Here is a 22500-nt window from a genome sequence, read left to right as displayed (position 1 = left end):
CGGCAGAGACGGAGAACCCGAGCCCATGCAGAAGCTGCAGGACCTCGTCAACAGGTGTGTGTGTGATGGGTAGGTTTAGGGGTCGAGTGTGTGTGTGTGTGTGTGTGTGCTGACGTGTCTCTCCCCGCAGGACTCCGTGGAAGCGCTGCTGCTTCTCTGGCGACGGCGAGTACATCGTGGCGGGGTCGGCCCGTCAGCACGCGCTCTACATCTGGGAGAAGAGCATCGGGAACCTGGTGAAGATCCTGCACGGCACGCGGGGAGAGCTGCTGCTGGACGTGGCGGTGAGACACCGGGGTCAGAGGTCATGCAGGACACTGTGTGTGTGTGTGTGTGAGACCACACTGAGCACTGTGTGTAGCTGCGTCTGAAATCACACACTTCCCTATTATATACAGGGTTGACAGCGCACAGACACACACACATGTGATCTTCACACACACACTCATGTGATCACACACACACACACGTGAACACACGTTAGTTATGCGCATTTACACGTCACGTTAAGTGTTTCCCGCATCGTCCCACTACTACGATGGAACCTCAACGTTTCATGTTTTCATGCAATAGTTAATATCAGATCATTCTAGAATACCCAATAGGATGCAGCGAATATTCTTCACTTTTATGCTAAACAGAAATACTTTCTATGTACACCAGTTCTATTTAAACAGATCATAAACTACTGAACATGGAGAATGTGAGCGCTGTGTGTTCAGTCGTTCTCAGCGCCGTCAAAATAAAAGTCACAACAACAGTCCCTACAGGCGCTGGAACGCCACCAGGAAAACACTCCTAAGCGAACCATCAGTTCTCGGCTCAACACCCTGGCGGCTCGTTCCTGGTGCGAAAGCCCCTAGTGTGAGACGACACTGAACACTGTGTGTGTGTGTGTGTGTGTGTGTACAGTGGCATCCCGTGCGGCCCATCATCGCCTCCATCTCCAGCGGTGTGGTGTCCATATGGGCTCAGAACCAAGTGGTGAGGAATCAGACTCTTCGCTTTCACTTCTGGTTAAACATGATTGGTTAAATTCTGCATTATTTTTATCATACAGTTTCAAATGTGTTTTTATTGTTAATTTTTTTTTTTTTTGACGTTTTTCTTTGTTCATAGTGATTAATCCAGTTTATTTTGACATTCGCTGAATAAAAAGTATATATAATAGCTTAATTTTACACTATTTTTAATATTATCAAACAGTTTGAAATGTTAGTTTTTTGGCATTTTTATTTATTCATATTGATAAATCCAGTTTATTTTGACATCTGCATTTTTTTTAGTATTATCAAACAGTTTGAAATGTTTTTTTCTTTAATTTAAAAAAAAAAAAAACTTTTTTTTATATTGATTAATCCCGTTTATTTTAATGTTTGCAAAATACATTTTAAATACTGTATATAATTAGAAAAATTTGCAAGTTGTCAACCGATTATTGCCAAGGCCGATATATCAGCCGGTAAGTTTCTCTGATATTTTCAGTAGCTCCTCAATGCAGTACATGAGATCCACGGGGAGGAGTCAGATCAAGATCCAAGAGGTGGAGATGGGTGGATTAGGGGTGGGTTTAGGGATCAGGGGGTGGAGATGGGTAGGTTTAGGTATATGTAAGGTGGGAGGAGTTGGATCTGGATCCGACTCCTCCCCGTGGATTTCATGTTCTGCAGTGAGGACCATCTCGATATTTTGGCAGTGCCCTAACTTTTATTTTGACATCACCCGTACTTTTATTTTATTGTTGGTTTGGCAGCGTCCAAACTTTTATTGGACTTTTATTTCAACAGTGCCAGAACTTTTATTTTGACATCACCCCTACTTTTATTGGACTTTTATTTTGACAGTGCCAGAACTTTTATTTTGACAGTGCCAGAACTTTTATTTTGACAGTGCCAGAACTTTTATTTTGACAGTGCCAGAACTTTTATTTTGACATCACCCCTACTTTTATTGGACTTTTATTTTGACAGTGCCAGAACTTTTATTTTGACAGTGCCAGAACTTTTATTTTGACAGTGCCAGAACTTTTATTTTGACATCACCCGGACTTTTATTGGACTTTTATTTTGACAGTGCCAGAACTTTTATTTTGATATCACCCGTACTTTTATTGGACTTTTATTTTGACAGTGCCAGAACTTTTATTTTGAAATCGCCCCGTACTTTTATTGTACTTTTATTTTGACAGTGCCAGAACTTTTATTTTGACATTTATTTCCGACATTTATCGGTCAAACAGAAAAAAATGTATCGGCTACTGCCGATAATAAAAAATGCTCGGGTGATGTGTCAGCTGACCACTAGTACACGAGCGATCTAAACTCGCACACTTGTTAGGGTGCAGCCCATGTCGACGGGGAAGCTGACGGTGTGTGTGTTTGTGCAGGAGAACTGGAGCGCGTTTGCACCGGACTTTAAAGAGCTGGACGAGAACGTGGAGTATGAGGAGAGAGAGTCTGAGTTTGACATCGAGGACGAGGACAAGAGTGAACCGGAACAGACAGGTAAACACACACACACACACGCACACTGATGAAGATTCAATTCAATTCATTAATTTGTATAGTGCTTTTCACAATACACATCATTTCAAAGCGTAGCAAAAATGTAGCATTGGTGCATGTTGATTCAGAGATGACACTGACCGTGTGTGTGTGTGTGTGTGTGTGTGTGTGTGTGTGTGTGTGTCAGGAGCCGACGCCGCAGAGGATGAGGAGGTGGACGTCACGTCGGTCGACCCCATCCAGGCGTTCTGCAGCAGGTCAGAAACACAAAATATATGTGAAATGCAATTCGCTAAACTTCACGTTATTTTTAATAGCATAGTTACAAATGATTGTTTTTTCATAATGTTTAATTAAGTTCACAAAATAATTTTAATTAATAAAACTTTGTGCTATTTTTAATGTAATACAGTCTTTGACCACAGCTATTTCTCGCAGTGTATTCCGTCTGAAATGTAATGTCCGCGTCATGAGTTAGCGGTTAGCGCTTCGCCTCACTAGCGGCGTTTAACGGCGCCTGTGTTTGCAGTGACGAGGAGCTGGAGGACTTTAAAGCGCTGCTGTATCTGCCCATCGCTCCGGAGGTGGAGGACCCCGAGGAGAACCCGTTCGGCCCTCCTCCTGAAGCCGCGGGTCAGACCGCTACGCCCGACGACGGCTCCGCGCACAGCGGCCCCGCGGACAAGAAGCAGCGGCAGCCGTCGGCGGACGGAGCGCCGCCCAAGAAGAAGATCCGCACCACCACCATCGAGCTGCAGGGCGTCCCGAGCGACGGTGAGCGCTAGTGTGCACGCTACTCCGGCTCATACCGAATACCAGCCTTTGTTTTTGTTATGAAATTAAATTTTTATATGGCTTTAACAGCGTGATGCTCATCTGTGTGTTACCGAGACGGTGAAGATGGAGAGGTTACACTATAACTGACAGCTGTCAGATTATATTACAGTGTTTCACGTACATTAGTTCACAATATCAACACAGCCTTTTGGAGAATCTCTTTGTGGTTTGCTTCGACATCCGTGAATAAACATGAGCACTAGGGGTGTGCAAAAAAATCGATTCACATTTGAATCGCGATTCAATCTTTACCGATTCAGAATCGATTCATAGAATTCCAAAAATCGATTCATATTTTTTTTTTTTTTTTTTTTTTATGGCGTGCACGGGCGGAGTGGCAATCGGGTGAGTCGGGACTTTTACCGGTGGTCCGGTAGTGTTTCGAGGCTGCGAGGGCCGGTCTGATAAATAGTTATTTATATACCCGTCCTTCGGATGAGACGTTAAACCGAGGTCCTGACTCTCTGTGGTCATTAAAAATCCCAGGATGTCTTTCGAAAGAGTAGGGGTGTAACCCCGGCATCCTGGCCAAATTTGCCCAGTGGCCTCTGTCCATCATGGCCTCCTAATCATCCCTATATATATATATATACACTGATTGGCTTCATCACTCTGTCTCCTCTCCACCAGTAAGCTGGTGTGTGGTGAGCGTTCTGGCGCACTATGGCTGCCGTCGCATCATCCAAGTGGATGCTGCACATTGGTGGTGGTTGAGGAGATTCCCCCTTCCATGTGAAGCGCTTTGAGTGCTTAGAAAAGCGCTATATAAAATATAATGAATTATTATTATTATTATTATGCATTGCAAGTTCTTGCCGCCCGCTGGTCAAACTGTGCAGCCTCTCTGCTCAACCCGTGAATAAATGCATCGATCCGCAGATCTTATGTTTGAGTTCTGTAGATCTTTTGCCAAGCGTGTCAGAGGTTACCGGTTCTAAACCGCACTCGTATAGTTTTTTCTCTCTCTCTTAAAAACCGAATATGTTCATCACGTTTGTGTGCATTTTATTTTGAGATTTCACCGGAACCACAACGGCGATATGAAGCGCGCGTCCGAGTGAAGACTGCGCGAGCCACAGAGAACACTGTATCCATGACACATAGCAGCGGACACGAGCGCTCAGCTTGATTTCAAAAACAACAGATCTCTTATTTAATAGCGAACTAAATGAATGCTCTAGTTAACTGGAGATACCCGCAAATTACGCCTATGAACGACTTCACTGGATCTAAACAAATCAATCTAACCATAGATGTTACCAGTAGCGGTGGCTTTTTTAAATCTATTTAAAATTATTTCGCAAGGGTTCTATGACATTAGTATATTTTTAGGAAGTTCAATGTGGCCAGTCGAGTTCACATTTCAACAGTCAGCCTGGTAGCTGAAGTAGTCCTTAAACCACATTTAGCATAATTGTTTGATCTGACTACAGCACTGTAAAGCTAAATGTAAAAGCTTTTTATTTAAGTTTTATTTTAAACTTGAATTAAATGTATTTGAAAGCTGGGCAAAGCTTGGCACTTTGCACTTTTTAGTTGCAAAAGTTTTTATTTTTGTTTGAAGACATAAAGTAATATCAAACTACATTTAATTTGTTGTGGTTTTTTTTCTTTTAAATTGTGTCTACTGCAATCAATCACATAGGAAAAAGTAAACTACATTTATATACTGCGAATCGTTTTTTGAATCGAGAATCGTTTTTGAATCGAATCTTGAGACAAAAAATCGGTATCGAATCGAATCGTGACATTTTCTGAATCGTGCACCCCTAATGAGCACTGCACTTTTCTCAGTCGAAACGCGGCGCGGGTTTTTTTATATATATATATATATTTGTTATATATTTACATAGATGAAGGGAACTGCCTCTCTTTAGAAAAGTTTCGATGTTATTTTCATTTAATCTTTCTTTATCTTTCCCGATAAAGCAGCGTTTATGAGCGTTGCTTCTTTGTGTACAGCCGTTACCGGGGAAACCGCTTTGTGTACAGCCGTTACAACCGCTTTGTGTACAGCCGTTACAACCGCTTTGTGTACAGCCGTTACCGGGGAAACCGCTTTGTGTACAGCCGTTACAACCGCTTTGTGTACAGCCGTTACAACCGCTTTGTGTACAGCCGTTACCGGGGAAACCGCTTTGTGTACAGCCGTTACAACCGCTTTGTGTACAGCCGTTACAACCGCTTTGTGTACAGCCGTTACCGGGGAAACCGCTTTGTGTACAGCCGTTACCGGGGAAACCGCTTTGTGTACAGCCGTTACCATGGAAACCGCTTTGTGTACAGCCGTTACCGGGGAAACCGCTTTGTGTACAGCCGTTACCGGGGAAACCGCTTTGTGTACAGCCGTTACCGGGGAAACTGCTTTGTGTACAGCCGTTACCGGGGAAACCGCTTTGTGTACTGCCGTTACCGGGGAAACCGCTTTGTGTACTGCCGTTACCGGGGAAACCGCTTTGTGTACAGGCGTTACCGGGGAAACCGCTTTGTGTACAGGCGTTACCGGGGAAACCGCTTTGTGTACAGGCGTTACCGGGGAAACCGCTTTGTGTACAGGCGTTACCGGGGAAACCGCTGTTTCTGCTGCTCCTACAGCGCCTCCTGCTGGACCTCTTTATAAACACTGCAAACCTGTATTAATACTAGTGTGGATTTCTCTACAATATTCACTCATGACAGTAAAATAGGGCTTTCTAAGTCAATCTACTGCAGTGTTTCCTCTCTCACTCAGTAGAACATGTGGTTAACACACAGTCACACTTAAAAAAAAAAAGAAAGAAAATACGTCATATACTGTGAAACCGGTATAATTTAGAAAAATACGGTGATATAATTTCTTGTTCATAACGCCCAGCACTAGTGAGCGTCGGATCCTCTTCTACTGCTCGCCATCAGGCCACGCCTCTGACCTCTGACCTTTGTGTTTCTCTCAGAGGTTCATCCCTTACTGGGCGTGAAGGGCGACAGTAAGTCGAAGAAGAAGGCGGCGGGCCGACCCAAGGGATCTAAAGGTAAAGACAAAGACTCTCCGTTCAGACCCAAAGTCTGCCGGGACAGAGCAGAGGGGCTGGGGACGCCAGGTAAGACCCCGCTGCGACCTTTGACCCGCGGCTTGAGCTCAGCTGTGATTGGCCGCATCTACTTCCTGCTTGCCTTCCTGTCCTTCCTGCTCTGACCCCTGTGCTGTTTACACAATAACGCATGTGTGCGATCGGATACTTGGGGTCTACTTCCTCTGCGACAGACCCGATCATTCCCATGATGCAACACTGTGACGTACTAAAACTCGTCCAAACTAGATGCTAAACAAAAACCAGACTGATATATTACTATGGAAACTTGTTTTAAACGTGACACTTTTAGCTGTAAAAATGTGTCTTTACGAGATTTTACCTTATTTTTAATAATAATAGTGTAGTTTTAATGCTTTTCGCTTCATCCTATAATTTCACACTATTTTTATTTCTATTTAAATGTCCATTTTTGTTTGTGCGTATTATTAATTCTGTTTATTTTGACATTCGCAATATAAATTTTAAATGTAATTTGCGAAATTTCGCATTTTTGTATTAATATCGCTTTTGTTTGTTCATATTGTTTAATCTCTTCAGCGTGAATCTTCACAGCGACAGAACTAATAATTTCCATGATTCATTCCCATGAAACAATATTTGATTTATTCTGTTATTTCTAACGTTGTTTTTATCACTACGAAAATTTGCTTTGAAAGTGAATCTTTAAGAGACGAGCGAATCGCATGTTCAAATACAATCATTGCAGCATGATTCACGAGTCGTTTGGAAAGAATCAGTTCAAAGGAGTCATATATTTGTGAATTATAATGTTTTTTATAGTATTTAATTTAATTATGGTAAATAGCTTTTATTTTTTTAGTTTTCATTTGAGTTTTTGTTTTGTTTTTTTTTGTCATGTATATTAGTTTGAAGTTTTACTTCAACTAAAAAAAATTCGCTAAGTTTTTCATCTAATATTTATATTTTATTTCAACTTTATTTTAACTAAGCATTTTTTAATGTTCAGATTGTTCGTATCTTGTAGCACATGAACTTGCGATTAATATATGCAAATTTCCCTCATAAATGGATCAATATGAGCTTTAGTTTTGCATTGCTTTGTCGCTTCGCTCTTTGGGCCTTTACGTTGACCTGAAGGATTTCAACAATGCGTTTTTATTCATAAAAGTGTTAATTTGACATGTTTAGATGTTAAATTTAACCAAACAAATGCTGTTTTTTCAGGAAATCTTGTTTCGTCGGTGTACAAGCCGCATGAGGTGCAGGGATTGGACTGATTGGACACAGGCGCCCCCTGTCGGTGTGGATGAATGAGGCTCTTTTATATGAACTCTACGGACTGGAATTGAGTTGCATTATTACAGAAGGACGTTACAGTCTGAAGCCCGTCTGCTTCGTTTCCTTGCTTAGAGGGTGATAAGAAAGAGGGAAGCATGTCTTTTTATTTAGAGTAGCTCGATCTGTCTCTGTGTTTAAGCACTAGTTGGGTCATATACTCAGTCGGATATATTTGTTTTGTTTTTTTCTGTGAGATCCTTAGACTGGTCGTGTTTTTTTTATATACATATTAAACCAGTTTGTTTTTTGAGACTGTGGTTTTTGTCTATAATGTGTTTTGATACAAATGTTTTCAATAGAATCAAGAATTTCGCAAATGTTTTTGTTTGTTTTTTAGTTTTGAAATTGTTCATGTTGTTAAATCCAATTCATTTTAACGTTCACAAAATAATTTTTAATTCAGTTGGCTAAATTTAGCATTTTTCAATTTCATTTCAGATGTTGTTCGTTTTAGTTTAACGTTTTAGTCTGTTCACATTAATGTGTAATCAAGTTTATTTTGACATTTACAATTTTTTTTTAAATATAACATTTTTATTTTTGTAAATATCTTAAATGTGTTTTTGTTTCATCTAGTTTATTTTAACATTCACAAAATACTTTTAAACATTCGCAAAAATGTACGTTATTTTTAATATCATAATTTCTTTTTTGGGGTTAATATTTTTTAGTTTGGATGTTTGTTTGTTAATATTTAATAGTTTTAAAATATATATATATTTAATAGTGTTTTGATATGAATGTTTTCAAAGGAATCAAGAACATAAATCAACCTTGTTCGCATTTCTACAGATCATGAGGTGAATCAACGGCCTCCATTTTGTGTCTCTGCACTACCAGCGTCCATCCAGCAGGTGGCGTCAGTGGTGCGTGCAGGAAAGAGAGGGAGCAAGAAAGACATTTTTCTGTTATTCGGTTCCATTTTGTGCTTTTCTACTGTTGGATTCCATTTTGTGTTTTATTCTTAAACATTTGAAGTGGTCAGATTAAAAATCTGAGCTAATGTCAGTGATCCAAGAAAAACTCAACTTCAGTGAAGAATCATCCTTCTGTTCGTCACCTGACTGGTAATCGCGGTTCAGATTCCCATTGAAACGCAAAAATATCATATTACATTTGGTAATTCTATCGAAATTGGGTTAAATATTAATTAGGATAATTTGTCAAATAATCTTGGGGGGAAAAACGATGAAAAATAAGATAATCTTAATGGTCAAGTTGCCTGAACATATTAAAAAGTTCGAATATATCATTCAGTCTATTTCTCTTTGAGAGTGCAGTTGTTATAAAATGATGTAATATTCCTGAACGAATGGTAAATTAGTTGGTTAAAGTGTGTGGGAACACTGATCGCAATTTGTTCAGTTCAGAGAATGAATTAGTTTTGACAGATTTCACTTATGAACACCAACTTCAATAAGGACCAAAAAAACACTTGAAGTAGCTAATTAAAATCTCATCTTTATTACAACCACATGTACATCATATTCCAAGAAAATGGTTTCTAAAAGTGGAAACGAGCAAAATCCAATGAGAGAGAGGCAGAGTTCCGTTAATAGCGCACGTCTCATCCGTTCAAATCCATTATTCACAGCGTTTGACTCACGGTGAAAAGGACGTCACGTGATTTCACCTCAGAAAGGGCGGGAGAGCGAGATGCGTCGCAGAGAGTCACAGTTGTGAGGAAAAATTGTAAACACTCCAGTGCTCGTGCACCCAAAATAGTGCAGGTGGGAAAGATCCTGATTTTCTGCTCAAAATAAAGATCAGCAAACATCCCACGATGACAGGTGACTCTGAAAATACTTCATCCTCTACTTTGGAAAATAATTGGGTCTCACTCATGAAACGGGAGCAGGACGATTATGTGTAAAGGCCCGTTCACACCAAAAACGATAATGATAACTATAACGATATTACTGTCCACACCAACGTTCTGTTTATTATAAGTGTGTGCTGAAGTTTTATCGTTTTAAATGTTCGAGCTCTTTAAAGCAGGATATATTCTGATTGGCTGTTAATGTTTTTATCATTCGTTAGCTGGAAAAAGTGGTTTAACAAGAGTGATTCCATTCCTCTGTGGGCGTATATTATTTTAAATTAGAATTCTTTATCGTTAGTTAACGTCTTTGGTGTGAATAACCTTAAATCGTTCAGAAAATCATGTCAATTGTTGCATTTCTGTATATTCACCGCAATTTGTGCTAAATTCATTCTGCTTGTGTTTCATGATGCCCATTGTAAAATTGAAACCCCCTGGTTTGTGGAAAGGTGCGGTGAAAATATAATTCTGCACCGAACAAGAACAAACGAACAGTTTAGTTTCTTGCCAAATTGTTGTACTGCTGTTGACACCACTTATAATTCTCGTTTGAGTCTTTATAAAAGTTCTTTGTTCCTTTTAGTGACATCAATTGTGAAGAGCACAAGAAAAATAGCTTTTAAAAATACTCTACAGAACTACAGTTATAGTGCAAGAACCCGCACACACACTCATGTTTTCCGCTGCCTGATCTCCAGGATGACCCTGAACACCCAATCATCTGACTCACGACCTGCCTTTAGATTATCCGGTGTTATTCCCAGAGAATCAGATTCACGATTGAAAGGTGGAGCTGTGCTAACGCCACAAATTCACTCGGCTAGCGGAAGACGGTCTGAGAGGGAATTTTCAATTTTGTGCAAAAGTGACGTAATCCGGATGTCGTTTATAGGCTATAGTTGCGAATAATCTGAAATTAAATGAAATCTCACGGTTAGCACCACCTTAAATTGATCCGTAACGTAAACTTTTCTTGGCACCAAAATGAAATTCGGTTTTGTCTGGCGTTGTTGTATTGCTTCATGCGGTCGAATCAAAACTGCAGTGATTTCGCTCCATATTAACAAAACATATTTTTTACAACACAATGCAAAACGAGATACTCCAAATATAACATTTAAAAATCAATTTACTACGGTGTTTTTTGGAAACATCTGTATATCTACAGTAAACCTCAATTTCAGGAGGTAGCTTTGTGTAGTGCGGGCGGTCCAACACACACAAACACACACACACGCACATCTGAACACACACACTCGGCAAGTGTCGCTATACAGTTGTGACGGTTAGCAACGACGTGGGCAGCTGCCGGGCGTCTTCGCTCAGGCGCGATCCGTGCGTCAGGAGTTCTTCTACGGTGGTCCAGTCATCCAGTAGCTTCCGGTTCCTCAGGCGACTTAGTTTCCTCTGGCTCATCTCGAGAACTGTATTATAACTATCTACGTTGGCTCCTCCCACGACCCCTTGCACCAATCCAGTCGTAGCCACGCCCCCTCTAGCCTGCAGCTGTTGCTGTTTCTGTAGCATATGTTCGCGTCGCTCGGTCCGGCTCCAGTAACGACCCATGCGTACCTCGCTATGACTCTCTTCATCCGTGCTCATGCCGCTACGCTCATCCGCTAGTCGGGACGCTCTGTCCCGTAGCATCTGGTTCCGCATTGCACGCAAGTTCCCACTCGGCATTTTCCTAGCGGCTGCGGTTGGAACGTGTCCCTCCAAGGTGCTATAGAGTCCACCTCCTCCACACGATCCCGCGCGGTTAGCGGGTTTCGGCCAGGTATCGTTAGCATCCTGACTGGGCGTGTGGCTTAGCGTGTGGAACCGTTGCCGGCTAGGCGGCTGCTCCATTACGGGATCGGTGGATGCTAGCATCCTGCGCTCATGGAGATTCGGAGGCATGTAGCAGAGCTCCTCCGCGGGAGAGATCAGGGACGGTTGGCTCATCGCATGCATAGCGTGTGCAGTCCGCGTAGGGAGCGCCGGGTGAATAACCAGTGGCAAGTCCGGCTCCTCGGGGAGATTTATGGGAAGGTCGGCTCCGTGGCTGCAGGGATGCAGCGTAGCGCTGCTATAATTAGGCGAAGCCGGGTGACTAGCGCGTCTGCGGTACTCCATGGGTGTAGGGCGGTTATGAAGTGTCCGGCTCCTCCTTAGCATCCCTACAGAGCTCGGATGTGGCAACGCCCGCCGCTGGCCGGATGGCGTACTACACGTGGAGTGCACCGCGGGATTAAACAGCGAGCCGCTGCTAGAGCTATGCCTGTTCAAAGATGGTCGCTCCGCCTTGCGATACTGCACCGACGACACCCGCGACAATCCTCGCGACCCCACGCAGACATTTTGAGGTTGTACCGTCAACGTTTCCGGGATGGCTTCGAGCGGGTGTTTAATCTGGCTGTCACGTCGTTCGCGGGAACACGGCTCCCCCTGGTGGTGCAGTCGGGCATTGTAATGGCGCATGCGCTTCTCTAGAAGACGCTGGAAACGCAGGAACTCGCCAGTGCTGACGCTGTAGAAACCAGAGTCGCTGAGTTCTGACGAGATGAAGGACTCTGACGAGGGCGAGCCTCCTCTTCCTCCGCGGGCGTGGCACTCCTCCACCCCCTCCTCCGTCTCCACCCCCGACAGCTCCCCCTGGTGGAAACTCCCGTCAGTCCAGCCGAGGCCACTGTCCAGCTCGTGGTGAAGAGGCAGGTAACCCAGGGGCTTCTCCATCAGGTAGTCGTCCTCATCAGTCTGGCACAAACACACATATTAAGACATTAGAGCAATAAGCAACTCGAGGTGATGAGTTACAGTGATTTTACTAGAGATGCACCGATGTATCGGCTAATAAACTGTATCGGTAATAGTGAAAATAATAGCTTTAAACGACCCATAGTGAAAATAATAGCTTTAATCGGCTGATAGTGAAAATAATAGCTTTGATCAGCTAAAGCTATTATTTTCACTATGGGCCATCTGCAATCAGGGCTCCGAACCTGTTCAATGGACGAAAACAAAAACCGTAAAAATATTAATAAGCAATAAGCAAGTCGAGGTGGAGAGTTAAGAATTACAGTGATTTTGCCCTAGTAAGATGAGTCTGTCGTTTTTTTCTCCATATAGTGTCTTCAATGGGGTCCAAGGTCCAGATGTGAGTTTCAGTGCAGCTTCAGAGTCTCGACACGATCCCAGCCGAGGAATAAGAGTCTGATCTAGACAAACCAGCGGACATTTATAACAAAAATAAACATTTATATACAACAATGAGATGGAGTTTTTCACTCTACTCTACATTTCTGAACCGGAACACAAGTTGTTCCAAGTTTGACTTAGTCTTTGCATGTTCGCTCTGTAAACACTGGGTCGGTTCTTCCGCCTACGTCACGCTTGACCTTTCAACATGATGACGTAATGTGTGTCGCATCACAGCTCGTGCAGGACCAGCATTAGTGGTTATAAAGTATATAAATGTTGATTTTGTTATAAATGTCCGCTGGTTTGTCTAGATCAGACTCTTATTCCTCGGCTGGATCGTGTCGAGACTTTGAAGCTGCACTGAAACTCACATCTGGACCTTCGGGTCGGGTTGGACCCCATTGAAGTCACTATATGGAGAAACCCTGGAGTGCGTTCCTCAAAAACCTTAATTTTTTTTTCCCACTGAAGAAAGAAAGACATGAACATCTTGGATGACGTGCGGGAGAGTAAATTATCAGGAAATTTTAAAGGCACACTATGCAAGAATTGTACCTTGATATAACAGCTTCAAAGTCATTTCGGTGGTAAACAAACTCATAGTAGGGCGAATCATCCTGGTAATAAAGCTTGGCGGGGTCGCCGCTGGAAAAACCAGCAATGCAAGTTTGAGAGGAGCGCCCCCGACAAATCTCGCGAGAATCACGACTTGCTTTACGGCAACGACGTCACACACATCAACAACCACATATGAAGCACGAAGACACTTGCGCGCATTTCAGACGTGATACTTGACGATGGAAAAAGCAAAGAAAACGCGGTCGGAAGAGATTTGGAAAAGGAAAAGAGAATCTGACCGCGTGAGGAACCGGAAAAGAGTCCCTGATTCGCCCTCGCTATGTGTGTGCGTGTTGTGTGAGTGAGCGCGAGGGCGGGCGCGGCTGATGAGCTGATCAGCGCCAGCTGTTTTGAATGAGGATGTCCGATATATTGTTTGTTACCTCGTTCTTTGTCAGTTGGTTGTTGAGGCTACCAGGGTTCTACTCGCCGTGTTCTCCTGCATTCCAGTCCTGTACCATGCTGTGGTTTCCTGAGATTTTCCCGGAGGAATTTCTACCTGTTCCTGCATCTGTGTCTGCCCACTGCGTCCCTGCGTTGCCGAGCCTGAGTCTTCTTCTGTCTGCTTCCATTTTGACCCACACGGATATCTACTATTGTGCTCAATAAATTACTGTTTACTCGCAACTGAATCCTTTGACTATTTCCTTGTGACAGTCCCACTCGGTCGGGCTTTCACTAGTTGGCGCGAGCTAAAAAGCAGCACTGGATTCAACCGCGATGCTGACCTGGCGATCTTGTTGATGGATTAAGTAGCCTAAATCTCTTATTTCTAAACTTGATTGCGTTCTATGTTGTTGCGCTTGCTTGTTGTATGCCATTTTTTTACGATGCTGTTCATTCATCCATTGTTGATAATTAGACCAGTCCAAAAATGTCCACATGTCTAGATAGCTATTTACGACAGTGTAAGTGTTCCACAGCGACTATAGGGGTCACTGTTTGACTAAAACACAATTTCTGCATAATGTGCCTTTAATTCTGAAGTGAACTACTCCTTTAAATTCTACATGAATTCCACTGACTGAACGGCTCAAGAGTCGCTCTGGTGGCTCAGAATCTTCACCATATTTATGATCGCTAGTTGCCTGGTAACACATAACTTACATAACATGTGACTCCTCGCCTCTCGGGCCGTGACGGATGAAGAGAACCAGAACAACAACAACACGCCGCTGCGGTTCTAGATTCAGTCGGTCACATTTTTGGACTATATTCACAACCCCACATTGAATACTCAATAATTCAGCGTTTTCGTCCATTATCCCTTCAGTCCTGGTCATGTGACTCTCACCTGACTCTGGAAACTTCTGGGCTCCTCGAAGTTGGTTTTGCAGCAGCCGATCAGACAGTTCTGTCCCTGAGAAACGCCACTGGAGAACTCCTGCTCCTGAAACCATTAAAGCAGTCCAGAGATGAGTTCATATCGGACTGTGTGAGAAGAACATCCCAGCATTCCCGACGCTTCCCGATGGATGATTAGCATAATGAGGCTGTGATGTGGAAGAGTGATTATTTTACACCACTGAACAGTAAACGTCTGTCTGTCTCTCCTTCAGCTTCTTTATTAAGGACTGTTTCCTCCTGCGCATCACACGTGTGTGTGTGTGTGTGTGTGTGTGTTTGTTTGTATCCCCAAGCGTAGCTAAATGCATGAATAATTCCAGTGCATAAGAGAGCAGCTCTATTTTGAAAAACGCGTTTATTTGGAGAACAGCACACTCACATACACACTCACTCACACACACTCACTCACAGACACACTCAGTCACACACACGCACTCACTCACATAGACACACTCACACACACACACACACACACTTACATGCACACTCACACGCATACACACTCACTCACACACACTCACTCACACACACACTAACGCACACACACTCACGCATACACACACATGCATACACACACTCACAGACACACTCGCGCACACACGCATATGCACACACACACAAGTATACACACACTCACAGACACACTCGCACACACACTCACTTACGCGCACATGGATATACACACACTCACTTTCACACACACAATAAATCACACTCACTCACACTAACTTACACTCACTCACTCACAAACACTCACTCACGCACACACTCACTCACTCACAGACACACTTACACACACACGCATACACACTCACTTACACGCATACACAGTCACACTCACACACTCGCTCTCACACTCACTCACACACACACACGCACACACACACACACACAAAGTATGAAACAACTGCTTTTAAAAAGTAATTTAAGCCATTGCGGAATGGATTTGGAAAGAAATACTCGATATTCAACCTAAATTATTGTTTGCATGACCTTTAAAATGTGGCACGTATCAGACACTAGTGGTCACACACTGTTTTTCTCCACATAAAGGGTAAATCCATAACTATATGCATCTCCTCATGAATATTACCAGCTGATAATCATCATAATGTGATTAGGTTAATAACTCACGTTGTAGGCCAGGCGTTCCCTGTGCTCCAGGTCTCTGGGCGTGTTTGGCAGATACTCGTACCTGCTTCCCTCTCTACGGTTCATGGGCAGGGTCATGTGATTGTAGTACATCCTGAGAAGACAACAACAAAACACTCATATATTACACTTAAATATATATGTGTGAATATTAAAGGTTGATAACACAAGCCACGCCCCCTCCCTCCAGCTATAGGACACGCCCCCTTCATACAAGATGCTGTCATTGTGTTTATAAAGATCTGACCTCATTCTGATATAAAGACCAACCGCAGCATAAAGACGCCTACAAAGAGTATGATGGTTATATGAACTATGAATATTACATAAATAGTAATATTAACAGTAATGGGTAGTTTATAATTAACAGTAATGGGTCGTTTATAAGTATAGTAATAGTAATGTTTTTTCCTATTAAACACCACTAAATGCAATATATGTGTGTGTGCAAAATAAGAGTTTTCCTCCGTGTTCGGTATCAATCTCAGGCCACCAAACTGCGACTTAGATATTAAATATTTAACAATAATTTTAAAATCAAATACATTTAGAAAATCGGGAAAACTTTTTCTTATTTTGGTTAGGTTAGGACAGAGGTTATATCCGATTCGCGTGCAAATGACTCCTGTAAACCAGTTCTTTTGGTCAAAAAGATTCACGAAACAACACCGAACTCGTTGTGAATTATGATTCACGACTCTCATGAACCAGTTCTTTTGGATAAGTCAGTCGAAAAGATTCACGAAACAACCTCGAACTCGTGTTGAATCGTGATTCGCGTGCAAATGACTCTTGTGAACCAGTTCTTTTGAATTAGTCACAAAAAAGATCCACGAAACAACCTGGAAGTCGAAGCACTTTTGGTCTCTCAATCAGAGAATCGTTCAGAGCCGTTACGGAGTTCTCAACCGACGCCCTCACGGAAAAGCGCGCATTTTTCGTTTGAAAAGAACCGGGAACCGTTACTAGGACTAACTCCGGGTTAGTGAGATCATTTATATGAATCTGACTGTTTGTTCATTTAACCATGTGTAATTAAAGATAAATATTAAAAACATTTAAGTATTTATTTTTGTACAAAAATATTATTAGTTATGGTTTAGCAGCACTGAGAGGCTGAAGGGAAACTTTCTTTAGGAGTAAGCAGAAAAGTGGATGACATGTTTGGAACAATAATCAACACATGTAACTTCTTCAAAGTGTAAGAAATGTTCTTATAATTTTTTGTATTATAATTATATGGGACATAATCAGTGCCAGCACCAAATTAAAACTTATTTCAATACTCAAAATACTAAAATGTCCCTTAATGACAACACACAACTTTGACTTCTAAGCTAAGTAAGAAGCTACGCACTCAGTTTTTCTTCTCAAATGCCGAATTTGGCAACTCAAATTTAATTTGGTTCCTAAATGTTTAATTTCAGGAGCTAATTGCTCGCTAATCATGTTTTTAGTCCGGATCCACTGCATGCTTGATGTTTATCCTTCTAGACTGGAAAGGATCTCAATTGATCAAACGTCTTTTCGCTATATGAACTCAAGAGGTGAGCGTTCACCACACATGATGAAACTTCAGAATGCAGCAAGGGATAAAATATGCTCGCATGCACATTCTCCCGCGTTTACATGCGCATGGATGCAAAACCTAGCATCATGACTGTGCCTTAAGGCCATTTACATGCTAGAAAAGGCTCTGACGGAGCGTGACGGATGGGAACGTGTGTTTTGAGAGGCATAGATGGACATTCTCATTGGTCAGTGCTTCTCAGGCATAATTAAAATTAGCAACTTTTGGTCACATGACAGAGTACTTTAAAAAGTCCTGTCCTTCAAACACAACATGGCCATTGAAATCACTAAGTTCAAACAGTGTTGCAACACAAACGTTAGTATTTTTTTAACGTAAGAGCGTGTGTCGACATCAGTGAAGCTTTCGTTATCGTTCGCTTCTAGTTATTTAAGCTGTACAAAAACAGTTCTGCTACAGTGCAAACTATTCATATTCATATTATTTTAATATATTATCGTAATCATGAACACACTGGGATGTAGCACAAATAGTTTACCATTTACTGCACTTTGTTATTCTTCTAGTTACACTCTTTAAATAAGGAGGTTTTCGCAGTGATCCCGGAGAAGAACCATTTTTGGTTCTGTTCAGTTCATAAAACCATTATTTTCTTAGCGTGAAGAACATTTTAAAGCCCCCCAGTGGTGAAAATCCATCTCTTAATGTTGTTTATATGTGGTGTTTTTAATATGCTTTAAGACAAGTGTGAAAGTTCATAAGTCGACAGCATTGCTGAGTATTTTCTGCTTAAAACTGCAGTGAACCAAAGACAGTCTCAAAAACACGGTTTGAAATCGCTGGTGTTTCTGACGTCACAAACGACCTTGTAACCAATCAGATCAACGTGTGATCGTCAACCAGTGGATCTCTGAGCTGAGTGAGTGAGTGGAGGCGGGGCTCATCTGCATATTCATAGAACCGTATACTTAATGAGGCAAGGGTGTCGAGTTACATTCCGGTTACACGGTATATGATGGTATTTTATTTTTTCAAGCATGACTGGGTGCTAACCACATGTTCTACTGATTGAGAGAGGACACACACACACATACTGTCAGGCTCAGCAACACACACAGCAGTGCATCACCAGTGAACAGTGAAAAGACCCTCTCAAACTGTGTCGCGCCGCATTCCCAACGCTGTTAAAGCGACAAACACCACCGGTATTGCAGTATATTAAAAATTTATATCATAACAAAAATAAACACCGGTATTCAGTATGAACCGGTATACCGCCCAGCACTACACAAGACACACTCGTCATTTCAATAATTTAATTGAACGCAACTATTTTGTACTTAAAAACGCAACGCTCATAAACTAGCACTATACATTGGCTATTTTCAGCGCGAGATTGTGTTGTGTGTGAACGGCTGCATGTCTGTGTTTGTCCTGCAGGTGGCGCCGGTGAGCTACAGGTGTGTCGCACCTGTCCGAGGGAGGCAGACGAGGCAGGGAACACGAGTGCGGACGGAGAGGATCCCACGGTCGCTCCGTTTGCGTGCTGCAATCCGTCGTTCGGTTATACTGCAGGCTCCGCCCCCTCCCCTCGATCTGGAGCGTGATTGGCTGCTCGTAGCTGGCCAGGATACGGAAGGCCTCTCGCTTCTGCAGGTGCGTCAAATCCTGACCGTGAACCTGAACGACAGACAAATCAACAGAAAACGCAATTAATTTCAGTCAGGATCTCGCGCGTTCAGCCGTTTTAGCGTACGCTCGATTTAACCTGATTCGGTTTGTCACTGGTATAGGCTGACTGAAGCGCAGCTGTGTGAACATTTTCCTCACTCAGCACCACAGCTGACCGGATTCGTACCTCACACACACACACACACACACACACACATGACGAAAATCATGCTGCATCTTCATACCGACACACATCACTGCATGAGTCATGAGAGAGAGACGGCACACGTGTGTGTATGTGTGTGTGTGTTTGAACCAGCAGCATTGTCACTCCTAATCACCATCAGCACACAATCGTGAACATTTACACACACACACACACACACTGGACTCACCCCCATCCCGTCGCCCATCCACGGCCCTGACAGTCGACAGCCCATCACCAAGGCAACAGATGAGCAGGATCGTGCGCCAATGCTGTGAATTCACTCCGAACGCAAGATGAAGATGAAGAGGATGAAGGAGCGATGCAGCTGCTGCCGGCATACATGAACACACACACATATACGCTCTCACACACACACACACACACTCGCATACAGAGCTGCAGTGAGAGAGACGCGCAGGAGTATCGGACGAACGGAGCGCTGTCTCTCCTCTCTCTCTCTCTCTCTCTGAGCGTTCCACACCGAACACTGCCACTCCAGCACTCAAGCCCCACCCACCTCTGGCACATCCCTGCTGTGATTGGTCAAGCAGCTGCGCCTGTCAGCTGAGCGCGAGAGCTGATTGGCTGGCAGGGGTCGACGCTCGTGTCCTTCATTCGATCAGATTCCGGAGCTGTGAAGACATAAATATGCATTTAATTAATGAGAAGAATTAATTAACTCACTCATTAATCACTGTGTTAAAGTTAAGAATGTTTGCAACCACCAATTTTGATTCTTGGTTTATTCAAAGGACTTTTAGGACAAACATTTAAAGGGTCCTATAATGCCCTTTTCACAAGATGTAAAGTGAGTCTCTGATGTCCCCAGAGTGTGTGTGTGTGAAGTTTCAGCTCAAAATACCCCACAGATGTTTTTAAAGGATGTTAAAATGGTCACTTTTTGAGGGTGAGCAAAAACACGCCGTTTTTGTGTGTGTGCCTTTAAATGCAAATGAGCTGCTGCTGATGTGGAGTTAACTATCTTCTAGTCATTGATTAGCATATTCTGTAATGATAATCTATAAATCGTGTTCTGGGGGCGGGGTTTATGTAAATTTTAGGGTTCGTGATGTCACTAACCCGTGAGGAAGCTCGTGTAGTTCCTACCAGCCGTTTGTTGTAGTCCTTAAAAAGCAGTTTCTGTAAAAGTAAATCTCTCCCTTTGCTCTGAGCTTTGAGTCGTAACTTTGCAGATGTTGTTTACGCTCAAAAAGCAACATTACACACTAACTACAGTTAGAGAAGTGACATCATAACCAACCGCCCCTTTAAATGTAAATATCAGCTCGGGCCTCGTTTATAACCGTCGCGTCACACAAAACCGGCCCTGAAAGATTCGTACGCCACTTCCCACGCATGAGTTCTGATTTATACAAACAAACTTGACGGTTTATTCAAACACAAGGCAAGGATCGGCTACTAAATGATTGTTATGTAGTAATGTGACGCACATCCGTATCTCATAATCTACTAATGTCTCGTACCGTTAAACATGGCATCACGTGGATGAATATGCATATGCAAATGATATGCAAATGAGGATCTGCATAGTAAACGAGGCGTTGTAAACTCATATATGGTTATTTCGGGGAGGAGACGCGGGTTCACAATCTTCCGCTGACTGGGTTTATAAGTATTTATAAATATGTTTTGGCTTTCAGGCACACGTACACTTTTAGTAAGGGTCCTACGCTCAGATTTCCTCTCTGGCGTGTTTTCGCTGGGTTTTTGAGGACTCTGGGATCCTGAACTCACTGGTGGGAGATTCGGGACGTGAGCGAATCTGACAGCCGTCAGGGAAACACACGCGAGTCTCTCCTGCGGGCGGCACATGAACGCACGCCAGAGGAAAGTGCAAATCTGTGTCGAGGCATCAGAAGCTCCAGTAAACCAGAAGAGGCATGAATAAATAAACCCGCTGTCCTTAAAGTCGGGGTTCTGCGAGGAGGATTATGGGAGAGAGGGAGACGCTCGCTGGCGAAAGTACGTGACAGAATCGTGTCAGAGCACAAACACTCGCACTGGAGCACACATCAAGTATTCAGGGTCGGGTTAGTTAAAGCACATACACACCAGGAATGATAACTATATTAGTGTCCACACCAGCGGACGATAATTGTAACGATAACTATATTAGTGTCCACACCAGCGGACAATAACTATAACGATAACTATATTAGTGTTCACACCAGCGGACGATAATTATAACGATAACTATATTAGTGTCCACACCAGCGGACGATAATTATAACGATAACTATATTAGTGTCCACACCAGCGGACGATAATTATAACGATAACTATATTAGTGTCCACACCAGCGGACGATAATTATAACGATAACTATATTAGTGTCCACACCAGCGGACAATAACTATAACGATAACTATATTAGTGTTCACACCAGCGGACGATAACTATAACGATAACTATATTAGTGTCCACACCAGCGGACAATAATTATAACGATAACTATATTAGTGTCCACACCAGCGGACAATAACTATAACGATAACTATATTAGTGTTCACACCAGCGGACGATAACTATAACGATAACTATATTAGTGTCCACACCAGCGGACGATAATTATAACGATAACTATATTAGTGTCCACACCAGCGGACAATAACTATAACGATAACTATATTAGTGTTCACACCAGCGAACGATAACTATAACGATAACTATATTAGTGTCCACACCAGCGGACGATAACTATAACGATAACTATATTAGTGTCCACACCAGCGGACGATAATTATAACGATAACTATATTAGTGTCCACACCAGCGGACAATAACTATAACGATAACTATATTAGTGTTCACACCAGCGGACGATAACTATAACGATAACTATATTAGTGTCCACACCAGCGGACAATAACTATAACGATAACTATATTAGTGTTCACACCAGCGAACGATAACTATATTAGTGTCCACACCAGCGGACGATAACTATAACGATAACTATATTAGTGTTCACACCAGCGGACAATAACTATAACGATAACTATATTAGTGTCCACACCAGCGGACAATAACTATAACGATAACTATATTAGTGTTCACACCAGCGGACGATAACTATAACGATAACTATATTAGTGTCCACACCAGCGGACAATAACTATAACGATAACTATATTAGTGTTCACACCAGCGAACGATAACTATATTAGTGTCCACACCAGCGGACGATAACTATAACGATAACTATATTAGTGTCCACACTAGCGGACGATAACTAT

At 42.6% G+C, this 22500-nt stretch overlaps 2 protein-coding genes and 1 long non-coding RNA gene across 5 annotated transcripts in view; 2 read left to right on the top strand and 1 right to left on the bottom strand.

Moving 5' to 3' along the window:
• Nucleotides 1–7964, top strand: part of rbbp5 (retinoblastoma binding protein 5) — a 12354-nt gene extending 4390 nt beyond the window's left edge. For 2 of the 3 annotated variants that reach the window (XM_056237933.1, XM_056237936.1), the window contains 8 exons: nt 1–54; nt 131–284; nt 913–984; nt 2387–2504; nt 2692–2761; nt 3034–3278; nt 6275–6421; nt 7601–7964. The exon at nt 1–54 is cut by the window's left edge and continues 66 nt beyond it. In XM_056237933.1, the coding sequence (XP_056093908.1) occupies nt 1–54; nt 131–284; nt 913–984; nt 2387–2504; nt 2692–2761; nt 3034–3278; nt 6275–6421; nt 7601–7653 (913 nt within the window). In that variant the 3' untranslated portion in view covers nt 7654–7964. The remainder of the gene's footprint in view (nt 55–130; nt 285–912; nt 985–2386; nt 2505–2691; nt 2762–3033; nt 3279–6274; nt 6422–7600) is intronic. The other variant, XM_056237935.1, reaches the window with a different exon arrangement.
• A 1212-nt stretch (nt 7965–9176) lies between these two features.
• Nucleotides 9177–22500, top strand: part of LOC130072765 (uncharacterized) — a 46406-nt gene continuing 33082 nt past the window's right edge. The window contains exons 1-2 of the long non-coding RNA XR_008804163.1: nt 9177–9504; nt 18805–19020. This is a non-coding gene — a long non-coding RNA (uncharacterized LOC130072765). The remainder of the gene's footprint in view (nt 9505–18804; nt 19021–22500) is intronic.
• LOC130072762 (E3 ubiquitin-protein ligase PDZRN3-like) lies at nt 9930–19781 on the bottom strand. Its single transcript, XM_056237995.1, has 5 exons — nt 19431–19781; nt 18836–19044; nt 15816–15927; nt 14629–14724; nt 9930–12272 (listed from the first exon to the last, which is right to left on the bottom strand). The coding sequence occupies exons 1-5, from the start codon at nt 19473–19475 to the stop codon at nt 10806–10808; spliced, it is 1929 nt and encodes a 642-aa protein (XP_056093970.1). The 5' UTR covers nt 19476–19781; the 3' UTR covers nt 9930–10805.

Source organism: Rhinichthys klamathensis, unplaced genomic scaffold (assembly GCF_029890125.1).
Source record: "Rhinichthys klamathensis goyatoka isolate OS25496 unplaced genomic scaffold, OSU_Roscu_1.1 h1tg000504l_1, whole genome shotgun sequence".
NCBI lineage: Eukaryota > Metazoa > Chordata > Actinopteri > Cypriniformes > Leuciscidae > Rhinichthys > Rhinichthys klamathensis.
Note: the sequence above shows the minus strand (reverse complement) of the source record. Positions and strands in the feature narration are given on the sequence as shown.

Coding starts and splice junctions, on each gene's coding strand:
- LOC130072762 (XM_056237995.1), bottom strand. CDS start 19,475: ATGGGCTGTCGACTGTCAGGGCCGTGGATGGGCGACGGGATGGGG. Junction 19,045..19,430: donor GGATGGGCGACGGGATGGGG/GTGAGTCCAGTG, acceptor TCTGTCGTTCAG/GTTCACGGTCAGGATTTGAC. Junction 12,273..14,628: donor CCAGAAGTTTCCAGAGTCAG/GTGAGAGTCACA, acceptor TGTTTGTGCCAG/ACTGATGAGGACGACTACCT.